The following is a 23,139-nucleotide window of genomic DNA, read 5'->3' as shown; positions in this document are numbered from 1 at the left end:
CTTAGAGAAGAGTCTGTGGGTCACTGCTGCTCATGATTTTTATTCCAGCACAATTAATTTGTGTTGTAAAATGGCTGGGTAGCTAGGAAGAGAAACGGGAGTACAAAATGAAATGTATGGACCATTCTATCGTAATTTGGTTAAATTGCTAATATATAGATATCTCACTTTTTTTTCAACATAAAACCATACTTAATAAAACAATGTTACATCTCCATTGGACAGACACCGCGGAGGAGGCGAGGGACCCAATGTCTCTTACGTCTGAAGGGAGCTCCTGGCGGTGAGGTTCACTGTGACGTAGCTTGCTCCCAATGCAGTCTGCATCTAACTTGGCTTTCGCTTAAGTCTCGTGGCGTCATTCACATTTCAGTCTGGCAAGCTATGGAATCAAAGATCACTTTCACAGGTGACATGGCTTAGGTCGAGGGGGACGTGATAAAACGGTGCGACGTTTTCAACTACAAATATCTAATTTGTACATCTAAGCCTCGATCCCTTAAAGCGCCACAACATGGGCATTTTTTTAGTACATTATTGCTGGACCACCCATATTCTCTTTCGATACGAGGAGCGCACAAATATGACTCGTTCGTGGCATTCTCCCAGTACACGCACACAAACAGGTCCGATTTCACGCATGGAAAACATGATGCTTTTAGCAATTTTGTCTCAAGCTTGCGGAAAACGTTTCCTTTCAGCTCCATGAGCTCGGATCCATTTTCCTCAAGATAGTCAAAACCTAGTCTAAAACATTTTGTGCCTTGACACAAAAAAATTTAGTTCCTTCCGTCCGGCAGCAGAAACGCCGTTTGTTCTGATGAACATAAAATAAGGGTCACACGATCGCTCGAGAAGAGACCGTCTGCCTTCATTCTTGAACATTCAAAAGTAAAAAAGCTTAAACTCAACGACGTTACAGCTTGGACTCCATTCTGTACAAGATTAAACACACAACGAGGTTAAAGAAGAATTCAACTAAATAAAATCTCGACTGTTAAAACAGATATTTGCCAACACTCTGATAGAACATGAAGCAACCAGACAGTATGTGCATCTAAAACACAGGAAGGAAAAGGGCAGTCACACAATCACACAGGCAGGTTACGCTGTCACGTTTACAGAAATGCGACCTAAACGAACAGAAAAGTGAACAAAATTAAAATCTTTTTTTCAGGACAATGAAGTTCAGTCAGTAGAATGTCAGCCCCCCTTCAACCCGAAGATATAAGCATATGGCTTAAATATTTGTAAAACTTTGGAGATGAGGGGCTGCGATTTTCCTATTGGATGTCTTTTGTGTGGCAGTCGTGGGGTGCACGTAGACGTGTCTGTATGGCGTCTATTGTGTACAGTCCAGAAATGACACTTGACTCTTATCAAATGACTCTTATCATGGCTCCGTAATGTTTTAAACACATTAAAACGAGAACCAGGTTCCTTTTTTTTCAATGACTTCCCCGTCATCATCAACGACAACGTCCAAACCAGGTGCTCGGTCAGTGTAAACAATTTCACAATCGCTCTACCATCTCTCAATACTGACAATACACGCGAAAAACAGCGTCCAGTCGACACGAGACAAAAGAGCCATGAAGGAGAAACGATAAGGGGTCGGCTCACACCGAAGAGGGGACGAGGATTCATAGTGCAAAGAAAGCCAGAGGAGGCTCTTCCAAACAGGAAAGAAGTCTCTGGAACAAAAATCTGTCATCCCGTTTGGTGTTTGTCTCAGAAGGGGTGGGGGAGCTCACGCGGCGATACGTGGAAATGAAAGACGTGAGAGATCTATCTCTGACTTTTTCCTGAGCCTAATTTTGATTGTAAGTAAAAACGAAACCACATGTGCATGAGTAAACAATTAGATGTGCATCATTTTCTCTCTGCATGTGAGCGCGCATGTGTAAACATGTTGTACTGGTTCTATGCAAATCTAAAGGATAAACGCATGTCTGCACGGGCAGATGGGATCGGGTGGATATGTCTGTCCGTAGTAAGGATGGGGTGGGCCGTGATCGAAAACAGCAGCTCGAAACGTTCTGCGGGTACATTCAAGCGTCCGGCAGAGGAGAACGGCGATCTGGACTCGTGGTCTCTGGCTTTTCCTCCTCCGTCCAGCACGTTGGGATCTCCACAGAGCCGTTAGAAGAACCAGCAGTAGACGTGAAGTAGAATGCTGTACCACATGTAGCCTGAGGCGAAGGCGAACGTTTGGACCAGAAGCAGCCAGACGTTGTCGAGGGTCATATTTCGGGAGACCGTCTCCTTTTGGCCGTCCATTGGAGGGAAAGTTCCTGCGAGATAACGGATGGACAGAGAGTTTGAGCGCATGATGAATATTTACAGCTAACAGATTTCAGTCACTTTGGTTTTGTCGAGCTACCTGTCTTGTAGAAGTGATCCAGAAGTTTCTCCTTTTCCACAAATCGCTGATACAGCCAATCTGTCAGAGCAGCTGTTTCTTCTGGCACATCCTTTATAGCGTATGTCCTAAAACGTACATTTAATTATGGTTAATGCATTACAGATGAATAAGAAACTTAGAAAGTAAAAACATACGTTTGTGTTTTCAGAAGCTGTCAAATTGTATTGTAGCCCTGTGGCGATATCCTATTGGTTGAGCTGCGCATGTGACCTGTCAATGTGTTTGGAAAGATTGACTCTTCCTTTTAATTCTGGGGCAATTTCATGCAAACGTCAATCGTAAGATGAAAATCAATCAAGTTTTAACCAAAGTTTTTATCCATACTGATAGGTCAGATCATGTCAATATGGTGAATCACTCTTATTGTTTTTCTTAGTCATGTAAGTGAATTGTCACATCCATAACGGCCCATTTTCCTCATAAATGGGCAACAAGAAAACCTACTTTATGGCCGATGAAAAGCCATCGCTTCTCCATTAGTTGGGTATAATTGCTTCTGGTTTGTACATTTAAATTCCCAGCAATCCAATAAAGTATGTCGTCTATCAAAAACCTGCATCCTTTTTTTTCTCACATCCATTAAGTTTTCAAGTCCAATTTTTCCATCCGTTAAAACCGAAAACTGAGACAGTTTGGACATGTCTGGACTCTATCATTTGATTAAAATTATATCATTAAAATATAAACTCATGATTCAATATATTGAGAATAAATACATTTACATTTACAAGTTTGACATTAAAATGTCACATTCGCACAGCTGGAATTCTTTGTTAAAATTGTTTTATTATTCAGTGATTATTGTTTTTAAAGTTCATAAAGATTCGTTTAAACCCTGAATGTTGTCAATTTTATAAATAGTTGTGTGTTATTGGAAATTGTGAAAAAAAGACTTCTGATCAATATATTGCGATACTATTGTATTGTAAACCCCATATCGTGTATTGTATCTTTCCTACTATTGACTTTAGTTTAGAAAATCGTGTTCTATTGAAAGGATGGAATTTAATGAGGAAAGACTGAATTGTCTACAAACAAGATCATGTTTTAATTTGACATTTTAAATAAGCTATACAATCTGACAAACAGACCGGTTCGATACGTGCATTCTAGAGCTACTATCAAAAAGACAGTCAGCTCTTAAAAGGAATAGTTAACTTTATCATGACATTTACATTTTAATGTTAACAAAGTATAGAATAATTTAGTTTTCTTGGAAAATGACCATTCGTTTCGCTAGACGACACCCTTATTGTGAATATGATTTGGACTGTAACCAACAGCCCCCGTTTAAGTGCATTATATGGATAAGAACCCTGGAAAGCTTTCCTCGTCAGCCTCAATTTGTTTTGGACAGAATAAATAAACACACGGAGCTTGTATGACTATTCTTTAAAATCGGGTTTTCATATTGCTCCTGCATATTTTGTCTTCTTCACCCTAATATGGCGTTACAGTTCAAATGTGTTCTCCGACACATTACGGTGCTCATGCGGGGTCAACATGTTCAATTACAACTTGCAACATCCAAACCCCCCTGAAAAAGGCAAAGAAGACCTAAGAAATGAAAATGCAAGCACTAAAGAGGAGTCTTCATCAATCTTCCTCGGATCTCCCACAGATAGCATGATGAAGTGAAGAGCTCAGCTATTTACCTTGCTGAACACACTGACAGGCTTAGCTTTTTTGCTGATATGAACTGCCACTAGCAGTTTAACAACACCCTGAAACGCTGCCTGTGCAAACCCCAAAACGTAAACATCTCTTACCAACAAACAGTACTGAAAGGAGGAAACTGACAAATTATTACAAAATAATGACGAATTATGAACTCTCCGGAGTGTAAATAAATAAGAGCTTTCACTTAATACTGCATCACTAACGCTACGTGGAGACGGGACGCTGTTATAAGGGTTAAATACACTTTTTATAAGTAAATTACAGTTAGTCGATCATTACGGTGAAACGGACACAATATAAATCATTCTTAAAATCAATATTTCATGTCCACTTACTTATTTACAAATAAGTGTCACATAAACACAATGCTGGCTTAGTATGGTACTCATATTTAATTTAATTTAACCTTACAAAGTTGTTGATAAGCTGATAATGATAATATTTCCATATCTCTGATAGAAACAAAAAGGAACCTGCACATTCATCTCTGACTACATCTTATCTCTCTTTTGACTTGTTTATCCCCACCCGTTTTCCATCTACCACACACAAATCAATAGGTGTGGAGTAATAAGGCCCTAGGGGACAAATTCCAGAAAATGGCAGGCAATAGCATGAGATACGCGCCAGGGGAATGCAAGTCACCTGAGATACACGCATGGCACAGATCTATAGGCTGGGTCGTGTGTTCACACTACTATCATTTAACACCATAAAGATGATCACACACTCCCAGTTTTTCTCGACCTCAACATTATTAGGCGTTTTTTGCGAGTTGTAAGCTTTATAGCGCAGGTCAGTGAATAATGATGTCAAAACACATTTGTGTCATATTATACATAACCAAAGACCTAGCCAGAGATCTGCGAGACTTCGGGAAGCTCACGCGTATTGTAAATGTGCTTACAGTGCAGATCGCAGCTGGTTCTCTCAAGACTCCTTCACAAGATCTCCCATTAAACATCGCCTTCACACCACCAGCTCCCTTTACTGACACTCATTTCATTTTTCTGATGTTGATCATCATAATTTGAGCGACGCCATATAAATACACATGATATCTTTTATATGAATTGATATCGTGGGTCATTCCTTCTATTCGGTGTCATTTCAAAGCAATAACTTTCCATAAGAAATGCTAAGCTTTCCATGATTTTATCATTTCAGTTGAATGAGGGCTTGTTAAACTGTCAGATAAATAACTGGTTTAGCTCAAACATCATTTTGATATTTTTACTATATAAAACAGGCCAAATGTCCCTCCTGTAACAGAACATTATCGTGTTTAGAATTAATAATAGCTAATGCAATATTTACAATTTCAAAATGCTAAAATGTACCTCACTTTATCCTGCAACTGTATTTCAGAAGTATTACTAAACTAGTATTATCCAAAAAAGTCATGTTTTGTTTATTACACATTGTTATTCATTTTGTATAACAAAAGGAAATTTTAAAGCAATAAGTCTAATTGTTAAGAGCCTCCATTTTGCCAATTCCCTCCTTGCAGGTAACCAGAAAACATGTATAACAGGGCTCCAGACAAATGTGTCACGTAACACTAACTTTCATCTTTATATCACATTCTTTTAGTTATCCTGTCGCGTGTAAATCTTCCCTCTCATAGGTTTTGCCCCAAGTTGTATTCCCTCATAAGCAGGACCATTTTTGTTAATTCCACCCTAAAATTTGGGAAAATCTGCAGAACAGTTTTTAATGCGTTTACGTTTGTACACAAATATGTGTGAAATAAATCTAAAGAAAAGTCTTAAAATGCTGCTTGTGCGTTTAAATGCAGAGGACAGCAGATTTGGCAGAGAAGTGTTGTTATTGACTGATGCCAAGACGTCTTTAAACTCTGAATACAACAGAGCAAAATACACTGAATTCATTTGAACTAACAGAAAATGTGCATGTCAAGACTATTTATATATTATACTGTGAGAAAAAGTATATATTTTATTGTTTGTAGAGTTTAAAGCCAAACGAAAGGCCTTTAAGTCATTTTGTTGATTTTAGTTTGTAATAATGACACTTTGCCGCACGTTTACAAAACAACGTAAAGACAGCTTCAAATAAAACTTAACAAGAGAATTCGCCTGTCGTTCATTCTTGCTGTGTGAATGGATTTTAAATGATCCAGCGGTGTCTTATAGCAGATATATTCCCTGAACTTATCCACAATTAGATTCTTTTAAACGTCTCAAACATCCCATTGTTCATCCTCAGGCTCATTCAAATCGGTCACAGCATGTGCACATTGTGTCAATAACAAGCGTAACAGAGTTTTCTGCCGAGACGTGCGGGCGCTTATTCCCGGCATTGAGAGTGCAGGAAACATCCTGATACACGGCTGCTACTCGGGGACCTCAAACCTGCATCGTTCCGGCATGAGAGTCTGGTGCCCTGCCGCTAGAGCACCTCTTGAGGTCGGGAAGTGCACCTTCCCTGAGACCAGCACAGCTCTCTCTCTCTCTAACTCGGGGTGGATGTGACATAACAGCTTGGACAATAACAGACGAAGGGAAGCAACGATAAGCCAAATTTGGCCGATAACCGATGATTCTTTAACATCGGAAGCTGAAAACATTTACATTTACATTTACATTTATTCATTTGGCAGACGCTTTTATCCAAAGCGACTTACAAGTAGTTTTCTTACAGTGGCACATTACTGCAGAGCAATCAGGGGTAAGTACCTTGCTCAAGGGCACTTCAGTCATGACCTGCTGGCACTGAGATTAGAACAGGCAACCTTCTGATCACAAGCCCAACGATCTAACCACCAGGCCACAACTTACCCCAAAACCAATATATTGGCAGATATAAATTATCTAGATATTAATATAACATTTCCTAAGACTGAAACAAAAGGCAAAAAGAGGACATCTGCTTGTATATGAAAACATTCACTGCAGAAAACAAGGTAATGATTACTTCTCTTTTTTTCCTCTGAAAATCATGTACCAAACCTACTTTTCAATAGTTAAAGATTACTTAACTTTCAAACTTTTCAACGAACAAATTATAGATGTGCACTGTGCGCTGTACCCTTGTTAACCACCTGGTGTTGACCCCACATACGCGCAACTCGACTTATTATTCGACTATAGGCAAGACGTGACTCTTCTGATTCGACTATGGTAATCCGTAGTCAAGGACACTCCTAATGGCTATACAACGGCAATAAAAAGTGTAGCATTTTTTTCATTTCTTTATTTGTAACTGAAGTTAAGCATGACTGAGGACATGACCGTTAATGCACTAAAATGTGAGTAATTATAATATTATAATCCCATTTTAATATCAAATATACCATATTGTTTTGGGGATTCAAATGGCACCGAACAGTAGGAATGACCCCCATGAGTTTATCACCAGGGTTGAAATGTAATATCATTTAAATGCATGCAGAGTTTATAAAGATACAGAGAGCAGATTGAGTTACTACAGGTACAAACGTGACACTCCATAATTCAACCAAAAGTTGAAAACAGCTTTACACTACTATGTAGCCATTCATTGACGAAATTGTCACACCATTATGTTATCTACTAAAAACCAAAACCAAATAAGTTTACAACAGCATTTCGCAAAACTGTGCTATAAACACTACAATCTTTGTACAATCGGTCAACGGTATTAAACAAAGATCGACCCAACCCTATCATTACTAAGGAGTCAACTCTTACCTATGTTCCTATGCAAACCAAGGTGCCACGAACTAAAGATAAAGAGCAAACACATTGTTTGAACATGTATGAGCTCATTGTGTTTGATCTGCCATGAAAATATCGGAGTAAAAGAACCAAGCTGTCTCAGCTCTCAAATGAACAAGAAGTGTTCTTGCATCAATCCAGACTACACATAGCAGACGGTTCACTGTTCAGGCCATTTCAAAGTCACTCAGAATTCAAATCAGACTAAAGTTAGTGACGACGGATATACATCACCCTTGGCGCTTTCCCCCAGGCCACAAAGTGTGAAAGAGCAACAGTAGCCATTCAGCACTTTGGCGAGAGTCACTGTTCAAAATGACCAATCAGAGTCGCCAAAATGAGCTGCGACTCAAGTGGTGTCAAGGTGATCATGACCTTGAAGTGTATCAGAACTATGGCTAGATTATACTAGCATCTTCTTACAATATTATCTGGCCTTTTGATGCGTTTATTGGACGGGAAAGAACATGGCGGAGAGAGGGAAACAGGTTAATGCTATCGGCTCAGACATACGAGCATCTTGACAGTTGAACGAATCACAAAGCTGCCATTTTATAGAAGAGCCGCTGCCAGTTTTGGCTGCGTTGAGGAACAGTTAACCCAAAAAAGAAAAACTCTGTTTTAATCATTTACTCACCCTCGGGTTGTTCCAACACTGTATACATTTCTTTGTTCAGAAGAACACAGAGAAATATATTTGGAAGAATGCCAGTAACACATCCTCTCACATTTAGAGCCATAGATGTGAAAATAAACGCTATGGGAGTCAATGGGGGACAAGATCTGTTACTGACAAATATCTTCCTTCATGATTTGCAGAACAAAGACATTTATAGAGGTTTGGAAGAAACAGAGGGCGAGTAAATGATAACACAATTTACATTTTTGGGTGAACTGTTCCTTTAAAACTGCTTTGGTGTAATAAAGCCTGGATGTGTGTGCAAAAATGAATCTGGAACGTAAACGACAGACACAAGGAACCTTCTTTCATGTTGGTCAACCAACAAAACGCATCAAATGAAGAGCTGGGTAAATTTGCTTACTCTGCCAACCATCATTAACTCGACACTTGTGTTTCTCTGTGAAGCTGTTGTAAGGCAGCGGTGGAGATAAAACTGCAGCCAGTGAGCTGATGAGAGTATAAGAGCTCATAAATCACAGCTCTGCCGTCTGGACTCCCACTGAATCAGCATACAGCAGAACAAAAGCATGGACAAAAGATCTCTGTTGACGTGTAAAAAAAAGTCAGTTTGTTGACCCTGTGTGACCACCCTCCCACCTGCCGATAAACTCACAGGAATGCTTGAAGGAATGTTCTGGGTCAATCCCAGACCCATCACAACACAAAAGGCAGTGTGTTAGTGACTAGAGCGTGAGGAAAATAAATTGTTCGAATCGATTTTAAACGTTAATAAATATAATAACATGACAAATGTGCAAGAGCTTATGACCTTTTACGGAGTGCACACGCAAACAGAGCGGAGATGTAGAGAAAACCAAATACATTTGAGCACTGCAAGATAAACCAAACTGAATATGCTTTGTGCAGAGAATGAGTGGCAGGGAGAAACAGCACATTCAAGTTACAATAGGGATGCACCCGAATAAAACTTCTTGGCTGAAGCCGAATAAAAATGAAACACTTTGCCAAATACCCCACATGGCTTGTCGTATTTCTTCGCGGGCAAAGGGGCTACACTGTCGGACCGCCCGCTCCAGTCTGAAGTACTCAAGTTACCGACCGGTAAAGACGCTTTCATTCGGAGATTTACTCCGGCTCGGCAAGTTCCGTGCTGTGTCTTTCTCTGACATTTAAAAATGCTGCCGACATGTTTGCTGCGCTCTCCCCCTCTCTCTCTCAGTGCTGGTTGCTGCCTGATAACGTCGCACGCCATTTCACTTATTCGTCCGAATACCGAACATGGTTATTTTGTTGCGGTTTTCGGCCAAATATTTTCAGTTGCCGAACATTCGGTGCATCCCTCATTTACTATACCGCAGATCACTTGTCAGTAAGTACAAAATGGCGTTTCCCCAAACCTGTCAATGCTTAGACTTAAAAACATGATCATACTTCTGTAAATATGCACAGTGTGTTAGCCTGTTATATTTGGTAAAATAACCACTCTTTTAATGCATGTGTCTATGATTATTTTGTCATACAATGTGGCAATTCGTTAGTTACTGCTGTTGAACATACAGCGCTAATGAGTCGCGTTTAATGACTATTATGTACTTGTTTTAATGTCTGACGGCAGAACACATCAATGAAAATGACCTTACTGGCCACTAAGTTGTTTTAAAATTAGGGCTTTATTCGTGATTAATTGCATCCTTTTCATGTGATTAATTGCGATTAATCGCACACGTGTAATGAACTTAAACATACACTATTTATTTTGTTTAACAAGTTTATTTTAGTGCTGTCAATCTATTAACTAACTAACCACACACAGCTTTGATGTTTTAAATATACTTTAACATTGTGTACATTTACTTCTACAAATGAACGTAGAAACAACACATTTCTTCAACAGCATCGTTTTATGAATGAAAGCCAGAATTTTGCAATTGATGTCTTTATATATAAAATACATTTCTTCTAATCAAAATCATTATAAGTGTGCCCTAAAAAAACAGGTCTAACAGGTAGGAAATATACAAAATAAAGTTCTCAAACACTTTACAGTCTTAAATACATGAAATACAGAAGACGACTCATTTAAGCTACAAAATCACATTGATCTTTTCTTCTTTGATTAACATTAGTGACAGGAGTCACAGCAGCATGTTTAAGAACGCGGCCCCTTTAAGAGCTGGAACTCTAAGCAGGTGTAAAGCGCTTCCTATTTTCACTACTCTTTGCACACATTTAAGACATTATTTATCTCATTGAAGACTGTGCTGGCAAAAATACTACAAAATCTTGTGTGTTTCTGTTCATTCAAACACGAAAGAGAAGTTAATACTGGTGCACTGTCTGACCGATTCTGACGCAGCCTTTAGCCCATGTGCACATCAGATGGGACCCCAGTCGCGTTGATCCACGTTTCACATCCAGAATTTGTCAATCTATACTCGACGGGTCAATACGACCATTCTACTGCTTCCATGAGTTTTCAGGAAGGAGGAAACACTTTTCTCTCATATGCGACCAAAGGTTTTCAAGAGCACCAGGAAAAGTATTCCTTTAAGCACTGTACTTGTTTAACAATGGCCGAGTAAATCATCTTTGCAATCAATATTTGCATGTATGTATTTATATGATCTTATTTCAATTATAAAACCATTCATTGATTTTTATATATTTTTATGCGTTTATAAATACAAAATGAATATGCACAGTAAACAGATATATATTATCCAAACACAAACTTTCCTTCCAGATGCGATTAATCACAGTTAAACGTTTATCAGCCCTAGGTGACCTAACGTCTGTCAATAAAAACATGGCAGATTTTGTATGTTTTAAATATATTACTCCTGTATTTATAGGTGTTTTGTCGTAATTTAATACATCCGATAAACGATTGACATGGTTACAAAACAAGTAGTCAGAGAATATATACTTGTAGGCTACAAACACAACACTACCTGCTTTATGAGGAAATGTTTCTTACCTGTAGTGCACGTGTGTGACTGTTGGATCTCTATAACCAAATATCCATGTCTGAATATCGATTGGTCTAGCATTAGGGTAGGCTATAGTCATATCTATAACCCACTGGATTCCTTTAGGTTTGTTACCTGAAGGGAGACACATCAATGTTCCTATGATTTTCTGTAAATAAACATTAAACTTGTTCCACAATACATTCTCAGTTGCCCTTTGATACGCTCGGTTACTAAAATCGTATAAACCACTTGCAATTTCAACCGAACGGTAACCATTTTAACTTTTATTGCTGATCTATTCTATATACGAAGAGTTCAGTTCATTTGTCATTGGAGTTTACATTTAGTCACCTGGCCACTGAAACGCTTATGATGAAGCTCAGGTGAAAACAGACACACAACAAAACCAAAGAAACACACAATAGATGCAACATAATCTCAGACATTTAAACATTTTTTTCAAGTATGTGAGCACGACTTTAAATATATTCTGAGATTATAATGCCTGTCTCCGCATATTAAATGGGAGATATTAGTAATAACTACATGTCATTATATTTACATTAGCATTTAGTCATTTGCATGTATTTATTTATATGATCTTATCTTGTATTAGGTTATTTAAGCCTGCCAGAATTCAGGCTTCATTATTTGACAATGACACATAAGCGCCATTAAGGAAGTTTAATGTAGAAAGCCAAGTTGTTTGGGAAGTACAACAAACATCGGAACAATGAATCAATAATAAAGTGAAGTATCAAAATTGTTCAATGGCTATTCATCAATTAAAGGAAGTCACATCTTTATTTACAGTAAAAATGCGATCATGTATCAAATTGTGAATATACACATGTGTTGCAATGCAAGTTAATGTGAACTAGGGCTGTTAAGCGATTAATCGCACCCAGATCAAATTTTGTTTGCACACAATACATGTCAGAACTGGGCATATTTATTTTGTATTTATATAAACGTACAAGTACATAAGTGCTGGGGAGGTATACCGGTTCATACCGAATACCGGTGTTGCCCTACGTAGTGCTGTAAATGAACAGTGGAACCGTGTGATCCGTGTTGCGCTAGCTCTTAAAGGGACAGCAGCATAATAAATATATCCTTTTAATGCTCAGCAAACAACAATAAACAAAGAAAGAACGGACTCACTGCTCCTGACTGATCAACTTTGATAACTTTAATGTGGTTTGATCTATATTTCAGTACAATGTGAAGACTATGAAGTGTTATTTAACATTTGACTACTTTATTCTGTTTCTAATAACAACAGTAAGACCAACCTGAAACATCTAAAAAGCACTGTTAGTTTTATTTGTGTGTTGCTTTATTACATTTATTTGTGCTATTGCTCATAATTTCATAATTTGTTCTAATTTTATTACTAAGTGATTGACTATTATGAAAGAGCTGTTAGGCTTATAGTTTTATGGTAACTCACAAAATCTATAATCGTTGCATACCTAATCCCATTTTTTTGCATGCTATTGCATATCACATTTTTCATTAATATCGCACAGCCCTACTAAATATATACGTGTATGTGTTTATACATACAAAGCAAATATGTACAGTACACAGACATATAATAACGAAAATTGTGTGTCAGAAACACAAAGGTTTTGTATGAGTAAAGCACTACAATTGTCAAACCAAATTAGTTTTTTGCAAGCAGAGAAGCCTGGGAAACAAAGCCGGATAAAGCTGCTTGAGCTAAAACAAAACAAAACATACGATTATGCGATTTCTTACTTTGACTCGGTGGACTTCCCTCTGTTCCCAGAATGCCATTCTCCTGCTGTGGTCCCAGGATCTTCAAAATGACCTGTGTGGCACCCAACCGTGGCAGTGTAACATGAGTCAGGTGAGGCAAGTCATTCTTTTTGGCGAAGGCCTGACTTGTTTCTCGCCTCTTTCTCAGGAAACCGCCCTCAGGAAACAGCACGATCCACTTCCTGTCTCTGCTGTAGTAATACTTTTCCAGGTGTTCCTTCAGGTAAACCAGCTGTTTTTCTCGATATGCTTTGCCCTGTAGGTGTAAGTGTGTGTCTAATAAATTGTCTTTGCACTAAGAAGAGCCACAAAGCTTGTCTGGGTCTTCATTAAAAGTGACGGATATTAGTGACAACTTACCTGTCTGATGAAGAAATCTCCATGAATCAGGGACACAATTCCAAAATTGGTATATTTAAAAACGTGGTCCATCAACCACATCATCTTTCGTACAACCTGGACAAGAAAGAGTTCAACACCTGATTACAAATATGTGACAAAAAATGATATTTACAACATAACCTTAGTGAAAGCAATACCCCAAACCCCAGCCCAACTGGAGGAGCGCTTACCGTGCCCTTGTCCTGCAAGCACATCATCAAAGTGCACACATCACCCGTGGCTTGATGGTTGACTATGACCATGGCTTCTTCTTCAGACATCGGCCCGACATCATCCCCCCATTCTGTTACTACAGCCAACAGAAACAAACATTACTGAGACATTCATATCATCAAAAAACACAATAAAATTAAGCAACACTAGAATAAAAGACAGAAGATTGCTGGTTAGCAGGTCAAAGATCCTCGTTCCACTTTTCTTCTGTACTTTGCACTGTTTTTAAAGAAGCCTGTGAAGATACGGAAACTCAACCGCACTTTCCGAGAGGTCATGCTGAGTCTTGGCACGGATGGCCTGATGTTACCAGAGTCAAAGATCACAAACGATTGAGGGCACCTGACATGACCAGATACGATGTTTGCTTAAAAAGAACCCCTAGACCTTCTATAAACAAAGAGTATTTGCTTACAGACTTCAGGACATCAAGCAGGGCTCTTACGATTACACACTGGACGTTGTAAAGTGCTGCCACACAAACTGAAAAACTCAAGTGACAGAAATGCATGTACCCAGGACTATATCTTTATAGATCAGGGCTTTGACGGTGGCAGCTTTTTAGTGGTAGTGTGGTGGTTGGCAAATATATATTATTTATATAAATAATATTTATATTATTATATTTGCGTGTAGCAACCCCATCACAAGTGGAAGAGAATTATTGACCTTATTTAAATACTTTTTTTGAAATAGGATATCTGAAATATTGAGGATGAAACATCCGTCCATGTTTAATGCGCGATTTGTGAAAACGACATCAGTGAAACGGCACACTACATTAAATAAACAACAGTAAATGATGAAAACTTAAAAAATATAAGAAAGTTAAATATAAAAGAAAGCTCTTGTTGCAGTTATAACTTCAGTCAGTTGTGTATTATCCTTAACCACTCCATTTGAAACAAACGGTTCAAACCTACCTTGGCTTTCCTATTCAGATTGCCATAATCTTTTTACTTTTTCCCACTCGTTGATGGAAAACTAACATGTTGAAATTGTTAAGATGTGTACAGCTGCACTGAATGCACGTTCAGAAGATGTACACAGGAGCGCAAATGAATATGTCTCTTATCAACCTATCTGACGTTAAGGTTTTTTATATTCGTTTGGTTTTCGATTTTTAGCATCGTTTCATAAGGGCTGTGTATAATAAAAGCAAATGTCATTTTCCCTGCCTTCTTGTAGACATGATGTAAAAAAACAAATGTGAAATATGAATAAGTAATAAATAATGTTTGTATTTTACGCCGTGATGTCATTACATTTTCTTTTCTGTGCAATTTTGAACGTGTCACAGACCCTCGTAGACTGTAGCTGCGTCTCATTTCGAAGTCTGTTTCCTATGGACGTCGCATGCGAAGGCGTATGCTGCTGACAAACACGACCTCCGGAGGACGTAGCCCTCAAAATGAGATTAATTCAAATATAAAGTTAAAATCTTATCAGTTTACCTTTAATGTTCGGATAATGAGCGTCGGTTCTCCGTTAGGGAAATTCATCCCTTGCACAGACATATGTCATGTTATGTAAACACATACTTCTGTTCTGGATGTGATTAATCGCGGCAAATCGTTTAAGAAAAAATGAAAAGTACTAGATAAAACGCATTGCCTCACAATGGCTCATGCGATCACTTTTTAGACAGTTTATTTGCCCCCTACGACAACAACAGCAATGTGCTATTTAGAAGATGAAAGTTGGACCTCAGACAGATCAGGACATCAAAGCAGACCGGCTCACAAGATCAAGCCGCTGAGCCACATCGTCTCTCTCATAATCTAATTTGCAGCCAGTTAGTGCAAAACTCAGATCTACAAGAACAGCACAGCGCTGTGCAGTTTATTTACTGAAACTGCTTAAAACAAGACTGGATGCACAGTGATCGAGCTGTAATTCTCTCGTATCAGCAAAACATATTTTCTACGCAAATCTGCATGATTTTGCATGTAATACAGGAGCTTGGTCATGGAGACCATGTGGTAAGAAGTCATGCAAACAAAATGCAAAGCTGCAGTCCACACCAAACAGAATAACCAATACTACAGCAAAATTAGCACATACAATTACATACGAATCGAAAACTCCAAGGGGAAATGAATTACATGTAACTTTTTCATAAGAGATTTACAATTTTGACAGAACAGTGTGTTCACACATACACCTCTTCATCTGCAAGACATTTTTTGATTCTACGCTCAACTGCGATACGTCTGGTGTCTAGAAGATGTCTGTAAGCTGTTTATGATTTAGGGGCCGTTTACACAAAACAGTTTATGTTTATGTACGGAAACGGCGTCTTAGGGGACTGATAATGCAAACTTTTTAAAACGTGTTTCAAAGTGCAAGTTTTTGAAAACCACAGCGTTCTCATTTCCGTGTAAACCCAGAAGTACGCAAGGAGAAGAAAACGACATTGTGCGCATGTGTATTAGGTGTAGCAAACACAACGAAGGAGAAATAAATACATCAATGGCGGATTACATGGGTTTTTTTGCGCTGCGCAATAGTTTGTTAACACTTTTCCAGCAAAGTGTAGATTTACTACACTCGGGCATTAACCACCAGCGGAGACCTACAGCAAAATCTTACGCTTATTCACGGCGACAAAGGGTTTATAAACAGCGCTTTTGCATGGCCTTAGAATGTATATAAAACAGCTCTTTTTAAGATGAGAGGACTGGAAAGAACAGGGTGGAGAGAGGGGACGGGTTTGGCAAAGGCCTCGAGCCGGGAATCAAGCACGGGTCACGGTATGTGTATTGTCGCCACATTGATGATGAGACCATTGGCTTCGATAACTGCTTTCATCTTAAACTACAAAGATCAAAATGTTTTTCATTATAATATTCCAACCAACTGATTTGTGTGCGATGCTTTAAAGCATCCCAAACAAGGCTTTGCATTAAGACGCCGTATCAAGTTAAGAAGTTACAACTGCATCTTCAGACTTCTGCATTATATACTATTGCGATGAGTTCGTAGGGAGTGTTTACATGAGACACGCATCCAATCAGCATTAGGTAAACCTGAAACCAGACTCAAAATAATTTATTTCATCCATTGTGAATCGATTCGTTCCCTGTGTTTGCTGCTGTTACGCTACTTTAATGTGGCTTTTAAATGACAGGTGGTTGGAAGGGTGGGGTTACGTCTATTTTCAACGCAGACTCGCATACATCAGCAAAGAGACATCATTGCGGCGGAAGAACAAGTCAATATATTTTTATTAAAGACTTAGAGAGAAAATATATGGATGGATGAAGTAATGGCAACGTACATTAGAAAAGTGAAGTGTGAGTTCATGTATTGCCTTGATTGCTTGCTGTATGAAGAATAAAGAAAAGACAATACATCAATCGCCGACGAATAACTGCTCAGCAAAAAAACAGCTACACCAAACAGGTTTAGCATCCACATTTCTTTCCAGCTCAGACAGTGGCTATCAATCCCGTTATCACCCCTAAAACTGTTATCATGGCATCGGGGCGATCGCTCTTCAAAGCACTGCATTCTTCACTTTCCATGTGCAAATGTTATTTGTTATCTTAATCACCACATGTTCAACTCACAGCAATGTTACTCTGACGTTTATCTGGCATTAATTATGACAGATAAGAATGAATTGAAGCAATGTTCTTTATAGGCATTTCAGAGGTATGAACCTTACGGCAGCTGAATGCTAACCAGTTTAACTACTTTATCCTTGACCGACCAATAAAATTCGGTAAAACATAATCCGTGATCTGTACTAGGGATGCACCAATATGTCAATTTTGATCGAACCGACAACTGATAATTCTTATACATTGGCAGCCGATAACATATATATATTGGCCGATATACAGTATCTGAATATTAATATAACATTTTCTGAGACTTAATTTGTGCAGCTGAAGTTGTTCAACCAGAGGAAATTATAGGCTATAACTAAATGAAATGATTCGTCATTGTTGAATGGTGGACGGAAATTAGTGACCGTGTCACTAGGGATGTCCTGAGTTGATCGCAAAGTTCGGGGGCCGATCGAGGCATAGTTTACCCGATCGGGATCTGCTGTATTTGCCTGTTGGCTGTCCCCTAACACGACAGAGATGCGGTTTTCACTTTATTTCAAAGATATATATGCGAGAACCACAGAGTGCAGTGTTTAGTTGTGAGGTAGTGTCAAATGAAGCTCTGTTATTCTGACTCCTGATGAGGACAAACTCCTGTCCAGCTGCAATAAAAGCATATAAAGCATAAATGTATGCTTTTAGTCTCTTCTTTTCATAAATTATTATTTATGATGTATATTATGTGTATATGTGATTGTGAGTTTTTGTATAGTGCAGCATGTGGTGAAGCCAAAGACAAATTTCCCTCAGGGACAATAAAGTTTACCTTACCTTATACTTTATTGATAAAGAAGGCCATTTTAATGTTTAATCTAATCCTGTTATTTGAATTAGTTGAAAAGACGAATTCTGTCATTATGTTTGGGGTCATTTAAAGAATACTGAACTGTTAAATAGTAATATTTTAAAGGGGTCATATGGCACCAAATTTTTTTTATCTTTGTGTTGTGTTATAAATTGTCCATGCATGTATTAGACACATAAAATTGCAAAAATGTAAGTGTTGGAACAAAAGATTCATTCTATCTAAAAGCGAATGCTCACCCAGATGTGCCTGAAACGCCTCGTCTAACCACACCCCCACAAATATATGTCAGTTAATGGTATGATTTGACTAAGATCGCCCAAATGTTTATGCAAGTTGGGTGGGCGTACCTTTCGGTACAATTGCTTTGGGACCTGATGTTCCGAATATGTTAAGAGACGTTACATTTCCATCACACGCTTGCGGTATTCGACCAATCACTACGCACCGGTTAACTAGCCAATCATAGCACACCTTGCTTTTCAGAGCGATGAGCTTTCTAAAGAATCTGTACGTTTCAGAGAGGCGGAGCAAAGAGGAGATACGAACATGCACGGTGTGTGGAAAATACAGCGTTTTTTAAACCTTAAGTTGTGTATACAAATTGCAACAAACGGTACTATTAGTTTTAGCCATGTTATCTCCCCTTTAATAACCTTTAATATACCCAGACAAGCACATAGCATTAGGAAAATACAAGTATCGGATTTGGATCGGCAGATCCTCAAAATAAAAGGACTCTGATCGGGGGCACAAAAAGTGTGATCAGGACATCCAGTCACTACTTTTGCACTATAATGCTTCTGCTGGCACATTATGATAAAAGGATGTAAAAAGGCATTTATTTTATTTGCGCTAATAAATACTGCTGCCTGCCAGCGGCAATCACCAATACGACGTTGTTCCATATATTTTCTATATCGTCATACATATCATTACTGCAACTACTCTTGAACTATTGTGATAATATAATTTTTGAGGCTATATCGCCCACCCCAATCCCTACTCTTTACACAATTCATCTTTTGATAGGTGAAGAACAATGTGTACAAAAAGTGATGCAGAATTAACAGTAGTAAATAAAGTGTAATCGTAATTTCTAAAGGTAGGTTGTTCCTTTCTTTTATAAAAAGGACCACCCGTGTGCCATGAGGTTCTCGCCAGGCTCTAGGCTTACTCAACTAGGGTCAATCATATATTCTGGTTGGAGAGATATACAACATAGTTCATTGCATGCATATTTCTTACATTTCTCTGTGATTAAATTGACAGATCATTATTTAATATATCTAATACAAACAAGAACATAGTAGGTATTTCATCATTTTAATTGTCAGCTGGAAATTTTGGGGCACGAGAAAGATCTGGGGAGGCAATGCCCTTCCTAAACCCGACCCTGGTTCTGGCTGGTAATAGCGTGTACACTTCATAAAAGCAAAAGAGGAACATTATTATTTCATTCAAATACAAAAACAGTAAACACTAAGCTGTGCAAGTCAATAAAGACTCACGAACGGTCAATAGAAGTACACTCAAAAGTCAAATTTGGGTGAGATGCTGGCCCAGTCCAAGGCTCCCCCGAACCACAAATCAAAGACGTTTCACACCTCAAACTGGAATTTAGCAGCACTGTTAGGAGAGATACTCTTCACACAAAGCCCTGACCACTGCACAACGCTCCTCAGCTTTCTAAATTAAAGTTCAACTTTGAATAATACGATTTTTTTATTAAAAATAAATCCGGTCTTACCGGTGTAACCTGCACACCAGCCCCATGAAGCCACCATGGCCAGCAACCATCTGAACATGACCCCCTCGATGTACCAAAACGTGGGGGCATCCAGAAGTCTCAACGGCTGCAGTACTATCAGGTAGAGGCAGTAGGACGGGATCGCGACACAGTTATTGACAAACATGAAGATGAAACGCAGCAGCGACTTCAGCAAGATCCAGGCCAGTTTGCGGGCCGCGTCCAGGTGAGGAGCCATTCTGAACTGTCCTGGCTGTGGGAAAGAAAGCAAAGGAGCACGTTTATGTCAAGCCAATGATCACAAGACATGAAGTTGCCCAAAGGACAGATGTTGACTAGAAATAATGAATGGCGATATAAACGCCTGTGCGCTGCTTTACGAACAGAACTCAAATATGAATGTGCCTGCCCACACTGACATCAAGTTAGACTTTGATATCTGTAAATCATGAAACGCAAACAATGACCAACTCTTGGTAGAAATGAAAGTCTATTGCCTGATGGGCATGGCATGTGAGGAGGAACTACTTTAGGGAACCGTGACCAATATACAGCATTTCATTACAGATTACCAGGATAAACGCTGCATATGTCTGGATTCAAGAGGTTAATTTACAGGCATAGCGATAATACGTGTCATACCTTACATCCGATCGCATTTAATACAAATACGGTTTGATCGCATGCTAACCGGTCCCGATAGAGTTTAACGCACCCAAACAAAGTCACTTCTGTCTGCATGACTTGTACTCATCGGTCTTATAATGAAACTATAAATAGATCCTATCAATAAAGGGTCAAATGTTTCAAACGGGAGACTGAATAAAGCGCTAACGCGGCTAACATGCTACCGTTACGTGCCGTTTCAACGGCTGCTTTCTCAGCATTGCCAATCTCCTCAACACATTACCACGTTTAACGTTCACAATACACACATACGAATAAACAAAATATGACAATAAAGATCTTGCTGAATAATAAAAGGTTGAAATCTTTCGGTCGCGCGCTGATGTGCTAGCATGCTAAGCTAAGGCGAACTCCAGTCATTAATTCCGTTTAACGGTCACCTCATCGTTCTTTAATTCGTTTACAGTCGATGTATTTCAGTGATTGGTTTGCTGGTTGTGGATATTGATATTTAAATCAGTTTCCACAATCTGTCCTGCACGTAAAGTGACCGGAGTCCGGTTGATGCGGGTTATTAATGAGATTTGGACTTAAGTCCTTGACGGACCCGTTACACACCCGAACCGGATCCGAACACAAATCCAGATTTTGTAAAAGCGGCTCCTATGACATCAGCACGGAAGTCTCGTTATTAACGTAACCCGTCTGCTCTTCGTGTGAAATGTGGTGTTTTCTCACCGTGCTAATGCGCAGCCCGCTGGTGAAGCTGCCGATGGATTCGGGCGGTTCGGTTCGGTCACATGTAGCGAAAGATGGTCGGTGAACCCGTGAGCTTTAGATCGGTCTCGGCTCCGAGAACGCGCGTCCTGTCCGGATGCATACGCTTCAGCTCACGCGCTCATGCCGCCGCCGTTACCGCTGGAGTCACTCGGCCGAACGTCTGGATCTGATCTCAAATCCCCGAATCGAACGCAGCACACGCTTGCGATCAGACTCATGAGCTCATCTTTCTGTTTCGATTGAAGCGTGTGCTCGCTGGGCCTCAGCTCCGGGATGGTGATGATGATCTCGGCTCCGTTATTCTCTGAACCGCCTCCTACAGGCCTCGGGCACGCGCAGACTCAGTGAGAACACGCGCGCCGGTCTCGGCCCGGGTCTATCACCGGAGAACCCAACCACTATACTATACAGTCGGCTAGTGTATGAACCGTAATATTGAGATATAACTCTTGAAATCTTAGTCTACTGGGTTTTCTTCGATTTCCTTAAATTCGCTTGAAAAAGCCCTAATGAAATTAATTCATCCTAATCCGAATCTATATATTACCCAAAGAGATTACAAATTCTAGTTGGAGTGTTGATCGACCATGACCCCCGGTGGGCGATATACAGTATGCATGCTAAGCATTTATGTATGAAATAATAACAATATTCTTATCAGGGTTTGAAATTTGGCTATTTAATGTGTAAATTACCAGCCATTGAGAACTTCTACTAACAACAACACATTTTTGCTGAGTTTGTGATTCAGTATTTTTGGCATATTTTAAATACATTAATAGTGTTTCAAAATATATTTAACCTTTATTTTGTTTATTAAAGCTTAGGCACATACCATTCTATATAGTAGATTGTCAGATATTAGCCTGTTTATTTATAGTGTGGAAGTTAGCCTTTGAGTGTATAAAAAGAAGGTTATATTAACCTATAAATGAATTATTGATTTGAATGGCACGAGGTCCGTAAAACTGTGATTTTTATTAGGAGCCTTATTTCAAAGGCTGTCATGATCCTCACGTGTAAATTGATATATAATTCAAACATTTTAATTGTTTAGATATTATTAGGAAAGTGGTTCATGTTATCCAGCTCACTCAGAGTAATGGATTATATCTAAAACTGAAGAAGCACTGCCCCCTGCTGTAGTAATGTTCTTGAATAGAAATTGCAATGGTAACATGCTTATACAAGTATACTTTACACATTCATCAGAGGTTAAGTCTCGCACTGATTCAAACTTTGACAACTAAAAAAACAATAATTCTACATGTGCATTATCATTACATGGAGCTTTTTATTTACTGTTACATATTTCAACTCATGACTGCTCACATGTATTAACAGAGCACGGTGCTAGCAACGCCAGAGTCATGGGGTCAATTCCAAAGATTGCACATTCTGAGAATCAAAAATGCGATGTAAGCATCTGCTTAATAAATAAATGTAAATTGGGGAGAGAACGGGGAATTTAAAATCGTATCAGCATTTCTGTAAAAGACACGTTTGGTGGTGAAAAACTACATTGCAGCTAGAGTTTTCAACAAGTTGTTCAATGGATTCTTCTTGTGTAGGCCGTTTAACATTTTATTCTTCAATACTATATAGTGATGACCTCGAACACGGGGCCTTCAAAATCACTAAAATGTCTGAAATGTCATCGCTATTGTATGTTTGTTATGGCAAAGCTGCATGCCCTTTTTTAGATAAGAAATAGCCTAAGT

At 38.9% G+C, this 23,139-nt stretch overlaps 1 protein-coding gene across 1 annotated transcript; it reads right to left on the bottom strand.

The window, feature by feature from the left end:
• Positions 1–20: 20 nt before the first annotated feature.
• Positions 21–22,021, bottom strand: lpgat1 (lysophosphatidylglycerol acyltransferase 1). The gene is made up of 8 exons (XM_079475322.1): positions 21,377–22,021; positions 20,012–20,264; positions 13,797–13,915; positions 13,585–13,680; positions 13,204–13,480; positions 11,445–11,571; positions 2,384–2,490; positions 21–2,294 (listed from the first exon to the last, which is right to left on the bottom strand). Exons 2-8 carry the CDS (start codon positions 20,247–20,249, stop codon positions 2,143–2,145), a joined length of 1,116 nt encoding a protein of 371 aa, XP_079331448.1. The 5' UTR covers positions 20,250–20,264; positions 21,377–22,021; the 3' UTR covers positions 21–2,142.
• Positions 22,022–23,139: the final 1,118 nt, after the last annotated feature.

Source organism: Barbatula barbatula (assembly GCF_947034865.1).
Source record: "Barbatula barbatula genome assembly, chromosome: 15".
NCBI lineage: Eukaryota > Metazoa > Chordata > Actinopteri > Cypriniformes > Nemacheilidae > Barbatula > Barbatula barbatula.
This window is presented reverse-complemented; position numbering and strand designations above follow the sequence as displayed.

Coding starts and splice junctions, on each gene's coding strand:
- lpgat1 (XM_079475322.1), bottom strand. CDS start 20,249: ATGGCTCCTCACCTGGACGCGGCCCGCAAACTGGCCTGGATCTTGCTG. Junction 13,916..20,011: donor CTGGTGTGCAGGTTACACCG/GTAAGACCGGAT, acceptor TGTTGGCTGTAG/TAACAGAATGGGGGGATGAT. Junction 11,572..13,203: donor GGGAAGTCCACCGAGTCAAA/GTAAGAAATCGC, acceptor GTCTCCCTTCAG/GTAACAAACCTAAAGGAATC.